General features: G+C 41.9%; 1 protein-coding gene across 1 annotated transcript; it reads right to left on the bottom strand.

Annotated features, from left to right (window-relative positions):
• Positions 1-222: 222 nt before the first annotated feature.
• Positions 223-1,918, bottom strand: LOC133794998 (uncharacterized). Its single transcript, XM_062232451.1, has 3 exons — positions 1,901-1,918; positions 690-1,820; positions 223-309 (listed from the first exon to the last, which is right to left on the bottom strand). Exons 1-3 carry the CDS (start codon positions 1,916-1,918, stop codon positions 223-225), a joined length of 1,236 nt encoding a protein of 411 aa, XP_062088435.1.
• Between the last annotated feature and the right edge of the window lie 6,257 nt (positions 1,919-8,175).

The raw sequence follows: 8,175 nt of genomic DNA, 5'->3' as shown, positions 1-8,175 counted from the left end.
CAGCACAAAATAAAGTCAGCTATCTATCTTTGCTTGTCTTTGCTTTACAAAATAAAGCCAACTAAAGTACATCAAAACATGTACAAAATAAAGCCAGCACAAAGTAAAGCCAACACAATTATCTATGGTTTATGCCATACAAAATGAACAAAAGAAGGCATATATAACCTAAGACAAAATATATAATGTTCTTCAAAAGTTTTTGTTGTGGTTGTGATTCCACTAAGTATCCTGAGTTGAGAAAATATCTAATGGTGCTCCAGACAAGTGCATCTCCTCAAGAGATGCATCTAAGCTCCCAACTTGAAGCTGAAACATTGAAATTTATATGTCATGACAAAATTCTATCATAAAACCATAACTTCTAGTAAAATACATCAAAACAAAGTTAGCTAGCACAGCTCATCAAAACAACCACCCATTATCTATGGTTTATGCCATACAAAATGAACAAAAGAAGACATATATGACCTAAGACAAAATATATAATGTTCATCAAAAGTTATTGTTGAACCTAAAATATTGCAGCATGCAGGACATTATTTTATGTTTAAATTGCACTTCCATAAGTAAGTGTTACAGTATGCAAAAATGCACTTCCACAAACATATATCATCATAATATTGGAATCATTGAATTCATTGGTACATATTAATATATCAGCAAAAAAACAAGTTTAAATTGTGTACCTCCGAGTGTGTGCCCATTACTATCCCTCGACCTCGATCTCTGCCTTTGCTTTTTGTTGTTGGTGCATCTTTTTTGCCTCGAGCACTTGTCTTTCCACGGCCCTTGCCTGTTGGTGGTGGTACTTGTGCTTGAGATGAGCCTTCAAGTGGTACTTGTGCTTGAGCAGAGCCTTCAGGTGGTTGATTTTGTGATATGATGCTCGGATTCTTGCAAGTCCTCTTGTTATGCCCAAACTCATGACAATTCTTACACTTTTTGGTGCTAGAAACAAGTCTCTGTGGTTGGTTTTCTATCATTGATGGCAATGGTCTCTCCTCTCCAGGAACTCTTCTTCTGCGATGTTTTTTGGGTCTTCCTGGTTGCACCTTTATGACAGGAGGCAATAGTTCTTCATCATCAAACTCAGGCCACATAGATTCATCAGCTATGGGATGAATTACACCCTGGAAAGTCTTCCTCCAAATTTCAGTGGTGAAGTATGGTGAGCAATAATCTTCTATGTTGGCCCTAATTTTTCTTATACAAGCAGCTGCGTGTATGCACGGTATTCCTCTGACCTGCCATTGCCCACAAATGCAGTACCATTCATTTAATCTTACAATACAACTTTTCTTGTCATAATCAACCTGAAATTCTTCTTCACCAACCCTTGTTACGTGTGCTCGTCGACCTTTCTTGAGTAGTTCGTGTACCTTTTGATGGACCTTTGGAGTGAGCTTGTGCTCCCATCTTTCTGCAGTCTTTTTCCTAGCATACATCATGGCTGATTGTTGCATTCTTAGCCCTTCCAACAGATCCACTGGAGGCTTGTAACGATGCTCCTCTATCCAATCATTGAATGACTCAACGAAATTGTTGGTAATGTGTTCTACCTTCGCTCTAGTGTCAAACTTGATCAAAGTCCAATGATTGAACTCAATATTTGATAACCACTCATGTGTCTCTGAGTGGAATTCTTTTATCATGTCCATAATGCGCTTGAAAGTGTTGAAATTCGCTGTCTCAGTTGCTGCCCAAAACAGGCCCCTTAGTTGTGATATTCCAAACTTTTTTATCATGTTGTTCTCAATGTGAAAACAACAATATCGGTGTTCTGCCTCTGGTATAGCAGTCACAGCATCAATTAGTCCCTACATAAATGAAACTTGGTCTTAGATTTACGCAAGCGTGTAAATAAAAATGAATCTAAATGGGAAGATACAACACTAACCTTTTGTCTATCACTCATGATGCACCATGGCTGGCCACTGGCAGTGTCCCCTATTTCTCCCCTCAGTAACTCCAACTATCTGTGTTTTCAGTTTCAACAATTGCATAAGCAAGGGGGTAGAAGTGGAGGTTTGGATCAACCCCCACAGCAGCCAAAAAAATGCCTTTGTATGGCCCTTTTAGATGACATCCATCTAATCCAAAAAATGATCTACATCCGGCTAAGAAGCCATTTTTGACCCCTTCATAGCAGACGAAAATTCTCTTGAATTGTGGCTGCATTCTTGGGGCTTTTACAATCTTACCATCATCTATATTGACAGGCACAAGTTGACTTTGTACAATAGCAGCACTCCCAGGGTTAGTGCGATGAATCATAACAGCATATCTCCTTAAAATTGCATAGGAGTGTACATAACCACCACCAACATCTCCTCTTGCCTTCCGTCTCGCTTTCCATAACTGTCTATTAGTTGCCTCGATGCCAAAGTTGTCTTTCAACTCATCCCTCATTTTTTGCAAACTTAGATCAGGTGTTCTAGCAAAACTATTATGAAGCTTATGTGCAATCCAGCTAGCGGTTACTGTCCTATTCTTCACTACACATTGGCATTTGTGCTCCTGATTCAATGATTTGACGATAAAATGTCTTCCATCAGGAGATAAAGAAGCATGTATCCTCCAAGTGCATCCTTCTGCTCGACAAAGTGTTGTGACTCTGTTTCTAGCATTCTTCACTTTACGCAACTCAAAACCTTCCTGAATAGCACAATCTTTCAACACTTCCCAAAAGTGCTTGTGGTCTCTAAATGTTTGCCACAACTGAAGCACTATCTTTCCATTATGGTAAATGTCTCTAACTTCTGATATAGGAATTTTTGAGTTTGGATCAACAACCATTTTCGATATGCGTACTCTCTTGCAACCAATGTTACCATCCTCATCACTATCATAGAAGCCCCCATAATAAGACTCTGTCTCATATTCATTACATTCTTTTGTAAAATCAGAGTTGTTATCATCTGTTGAACTCTCAAGCCTCCCTTTTCCGCATTCCAAGTCACTATCATCAGTTGGACTTGACAGTTGGTCAACATTGGCTTCAATGATCTCATTTGGCTTTTTATAAGCCCTTCGGGTAGCATATTTGTGCTTCCAGCAGTGTCCACTTGATGATGAACCTAATAGAATTTAGAAGTAACAACATAAAAATTGGTTTACAAAAAAGGCAGAGCAGTTGTATATATAATCATATTGAAATGACTGTGGAACTTATTAATCATAGTGTCAGGAATTTACCAGGTTCAAAAAAGCAGAGCAAGTTCAAATGTTCTTCATTTGAGGCAGTAGTTGCATATTCAATAGCTCCAATATGTGGTTCAACTTCAAAGACTGCTATATCAAAAGCTTGCACAGTATCCATGCTGTCTATTAATCCTGCAAGAATATGCAAGTTTGGATCAACAACTATAGCAAAAACAGGGAACTTAAGCCACATTTTCCCAAATGCTCACAAAAAAAAACACAAATTAACACAGACACACACACATATATATTTATATATATGCCTTAGGTTAAATATGACAGACAAAAAAAAAGATGCACGCATATATGATAGAACCATGTATATATATGATGCACACACACACATATATATATATATGACAGAACCAATATTCTCTCTCTAAATAAGAACATGTTGACCCTGATTTTGGTCAACTAACACGGAGTCAAAATACGCTTGACGTGGATGAATGCGTTGAAAAGAACGTGATGACGAAAATAATAAGAACACGATATTTTATAGTGGTTCGGCCCCAGGATCTGGTAATAACCTATGTCCACTTAGATTGTTATTGATATACGATCAAAAGGAGTGATCAAAGAACTAGGGTTCAATGAGTTTCACTAACCTCTGAAGACAATATCTCAAATAGAATCTCTCTAGTCTTAAATTATTCGAAAGCCAAAAGTCCCTTCCTTGAGCTATCTTTCTCTATTTATAGGCTCAAGGGGGATTACATGAATGTGTTATAGATATTCTCTCCTAAATAATCGGATACTCAAGAGATTGTGGGAGTCAATTTCGGGATTTACAAAGATCTTCATAGAAACGTCATGAAGCATGCGGAACCTGCGACCAAGCTGGTCGCAGGTAAACTTCGGCTGCTTACTGCTTATAATTTGTCTTCTGGTCGATACCCTAGCAGAGTTCCTCCAAGTGTCAGCCACGTGTCCGGGAATCACTCGCCACGTCATCTACGCCAGTTTTTTGGATAACATTTGCCCCCCAAGTTGATTTATTACGACCAATAAATAAACTTTTGAGGAAACGACTCTTCGGTGACCCCGCCATACGTGTCAGAACCCTTCGTGTGTTCTTGGAAAAAACAACCTACTCTTGTCTAATCATGACTTTTCGCTTCCCCAGTAATAATTCGACAGCTATCTCGTTTCCCCATACTTCGAAAAAGGGGAAGTTGTTGATTAATCCCTTTTAATGCCACAGACAAAACTTATATATAACATCTCCGAAGTTCTCTTATTCTTTTTACGCACGCCATTACTCTTTCAAGAAACCCTAAAACCAGAGCTTCCATTTTCTTCTGGAGACTATCCTTCTGCGTTCTCAAGACTCAGCCCGAGAGTTCCCTGATCTCCGAAAACCCTTACTAACCTCCAAGACCTTATTCCTGGTAAGTCTTGGAACCTTTATGCTTTATATTTTTGTAATGCATGTTTCTGTATGTTGACTGTTGAGTTCATCTATTTCTGGGTTGAGATGCTTGTCAGTAGAATGTCTTGTGAGTGAAAAAAGTTACGAGTTAGTTTGATAGTTGAGATCATACTTTTTAGGACGTAAAACCGAAGTAAGAGTTCGATTTTTAGGCCAGCCGAAAAAATAGGTTTTTCCCGCTCTAAAGGGAGTTGAAAAAGCTTTTATGAAAAACTTTTTGCTTTCACCCTTTGATCCGTTTCTCAAACTGTTCGTGTGGAAAATTTTAGCTTTTTTTAGAACGCTGCTGTATAAAACCTTAACTTTTATACTCGACCAGCGTTATTCTAAAAACTTTAAAAAATTCTTTATCCTCACCTCCCCATTCTTCTGTTTGTAGACTTTAATGCCAGATTTGTGGGGAGGTGAACCGCCCATCGACGACGATCTTCTTGCACAGCTGCTCGAAGGCGAGGAACAACCGTCCGACCGAGTTTCCGAAATCCCATTTTCACGATCTTCTTCTAGACCTCGTCCATCACCTCCTCAAATGGCCCGTTCTAAGTCTTTAGGCATGAAAAGACCTGACTTCGAAGATAGCCCAAACTCTCCTGCCCAGCCTGATTCACAAGCTAGGGTTCCTTCAACCAGTGGTCGAGAAAATCCCGCTCCTGACCCTAATATCTTAATCAGAGCCCGCCCTCGTCATCAGAATCTTCCTGATGTCGAGTGGTATCTCTCCCCGTCCAGCCAAGTGACTCCTCAGATGCTTGCCAACTACCTTAGGAAGTATCCTCTCACAGGGGTTAATCTCAAAATTCCTGCTGCAGACCAAAGGGCTAACCTTCCCGGAGGTGTATACAGTGCTTGGTCTAGGTATCATATAGAGGCGGGGGCTACCCTCCCTCTACATCCTTTTTATCAGGGGGTGGCCAACTATTTTGGTGTCGCCCCATTCCAAATTACTCCGAATGGATATAGAATGCTGGCCGCACTCTATATTCTGTACAAACTTAAAAAATGGCCAGAACCTACCCCCCATGAGGTCAACTATCTCTTCGACCTCAAGTCCAACCCTCAACAGTATGGGACGGGCTTCTTCCATCTTTGCCACCAGGAGACAAACCGGACGTTCCTGAGTGACACTACACACATATTCAACGTGGGGCAGTACAGCAAATAGTACTTCCTCACTCCGGACATGACCAGCAACAACCTGGCCTTCGCTCGAGGAGGTAAGTGCTGTTTTTTCTGGTTGATACTTTTCATCAACGAATTTCCCTTCATTTTTCTTAAAGTACAATTTGTCTTTCAGGCCCATGGTTACGTCCGACCCCAACACCAGACATGGGCATTGGCCAGGATGACAGACGCATAAAAAAGCGTCAAGTCCCTATTCACTGATGAAAATCTGAGGCTATCTGGCCTCCTGGCTCCTCGCCATGAAACAAGAGGACCTGTGGTAGCAAATGCCACGGCCAAGGGGGATCCCGAGCAGCAACCCCCCGCGTACCCTCCTCGAAGGAGGCCGACGGGGGTTACTATCAGGGAACCCATGGGCAATCCTTCCGCAGAAAGGCCTTCTGCACCCCAAGGCAAGGGGAAACAAAAGGCAACAGATTCTGTTGTGGACTTGGGTGAATCCTCCGATGAAAACGGTACAGTTATTTCGCTTTTAAATAGCTTGCCAATTCCTTGTCACTTGTTTAACAGGGAGGGCAACATTACGTATACTCCAAATCTAGGGCCAGACTTCTTCGTGCCAGATAGTGAGTGTGTGACTAATAGAGTCAATAGTATAGCGACCAGTAGTTGTAGCTCGGGTATTAAACTTTGTGACCTCTTTCCTGTTTTATCAAGAGTTTTTATCTGCCTTTATCTTATCATTTGCATATGTTTACTTGTATGCAGATATGGCCACTCCTAACGTCTTCGATTTATATCAGACTGAGGAGGAAGTAGAAGTCCCTCTGGTTCGGCGAAAGACGTCCAGGAAGCATAACGGCAAATCGAGCCAAGGACCTCCTGCCAAGAAGGGTCGAACAGAAGATCCTTCCAAGGACGTGCCAACTGGGCAAACTTCTGCCCAGCCTTCGGTTCCTATTGAGAAGGAAACCCCGCCTGCTATGACGAACCCTCCACCTGCAACCGCCAAAGAACAAACCCAGCGGGACGAAGCTCTTGGGGCCAAGCTTTCGAACCGTGCCTTGCGAGCAGCCAAGGACCGCCTTCCACACATCGTGAGGTACGATCGTTGCAAGGATGCGATGGCTGAGGCAAAGAATATGGGGGTCGACCAAATTCTGAACAGGGCCCTAAACGAAATGGACAACGTAAGCATTTCTTATCTCTTTGGCTTCCGTCTTTTATTCTTTGCAACAGACTCTAACTTTATCCTTTGTCCACAGGCTTTGCTGACTGCAACTGCTGCTCGTACCCGTGCCCAAGCTACCATCGACCAGGCTCGGGCAAAGGCCATCGAGAGGTACCAGGCGAAAGCTGCTGAGGAGCTTCAGGCTGCTGAAGCCAGGCATGTGGGGGAGTTGGAGGCGGTTACTCAGCAGAAGGATGCTGCGGTGGCAAAGTTGGCGGAGGTCGAAGCTTCGAAGGTAGCTTTGAGGAAGCAGAGGGAGGAGTACCAAGAGTCCAGCCGAATCCAATATCGCGAATGCAAGAGACTCAAAGAGGAGCTTCTTGCCAAGGACAAGGCCATGGCTGCTCTTGAGAGCCAAATAGAGCAGCTGAAGCTTACCAATGCCAAAGATCTGGAAAGGTACAAGAATGCGACTCTTCGGTGTTTTTATGACTTCTGGAAACACAACCAGGGTGCCAACTATGACTACCTTTCAGAAGATGTCAGGAATGCTGAGCTGGCCCGCTGCATTGCTCGATTGGCTGAAGAAGAGGAAAGAGCAAGGATCCCTGCCTCCCCAAGCATCGCTGGCACAGAGGAAGGAGGAGTCATTGAGGATACGACCAATCAGAATGTTGATGAAGACCCTTCTGCTCCTAATGCTTCTTGAAATTTTTATTTTTTTTCTTTCTTTAATTACACGACCTACGGGTCGTGATGTAAAGACTATATATCTTTTTTGAATTTGCTGCATGGGCAGCAAACTTTCCTTTTATTTGAACAGTTACATCCAAGCAGTGATGCTTGCGGTGTAAAAGACTGCATTATAATGTTATAATATTTTCATTTACCATAACATCTGTATGTATGATCGAACTTAGCATAGTACTTTGGTTTGATTTAACAAAATATAAATTTTGAAAAATACTCTAAGTACCTTAGCATGCTTTCACTTATTTTGTTCATGTGTTTACATACCTTTTGTTATGCTTTGCTATCGATGTGCCTTATATGCCCCCCAAGTGATCGAGGAGCTTTAGGTCCTGGGTCACTTGCCTTGACCACGACCTGTTCGAACATATTTGCTCGGTAGGAAATGTAATACTTATACTACAGCAAAACAACACACGTAATGAACAAATACTTGTAAACATAAACTTACAAAGGTTGGCAAGAATGACTGGCTGCGCACAGTCCCTTATAATCT

Source organism: Humulus lupulus, chromosome 8 (genome assembly GCF_963169125.1).
Source record: "Humulus lupulus chromosome 8, drHumLupu1.1, whole genome shotgun sequence".
Classification (NCBI taxonomy): domain Eukaryota; kingdom Viridiplantae; phylum Streptophyta; class Magnoliopsida; order Rosales; family Cannabaceae; genus Humulus; species Humulus lupulus.
The sequence above is the reverse complement of the archived record's forward strand: the minus strand, read 5'-3'. Positions and strand labels throughout refer to the sequence as shown.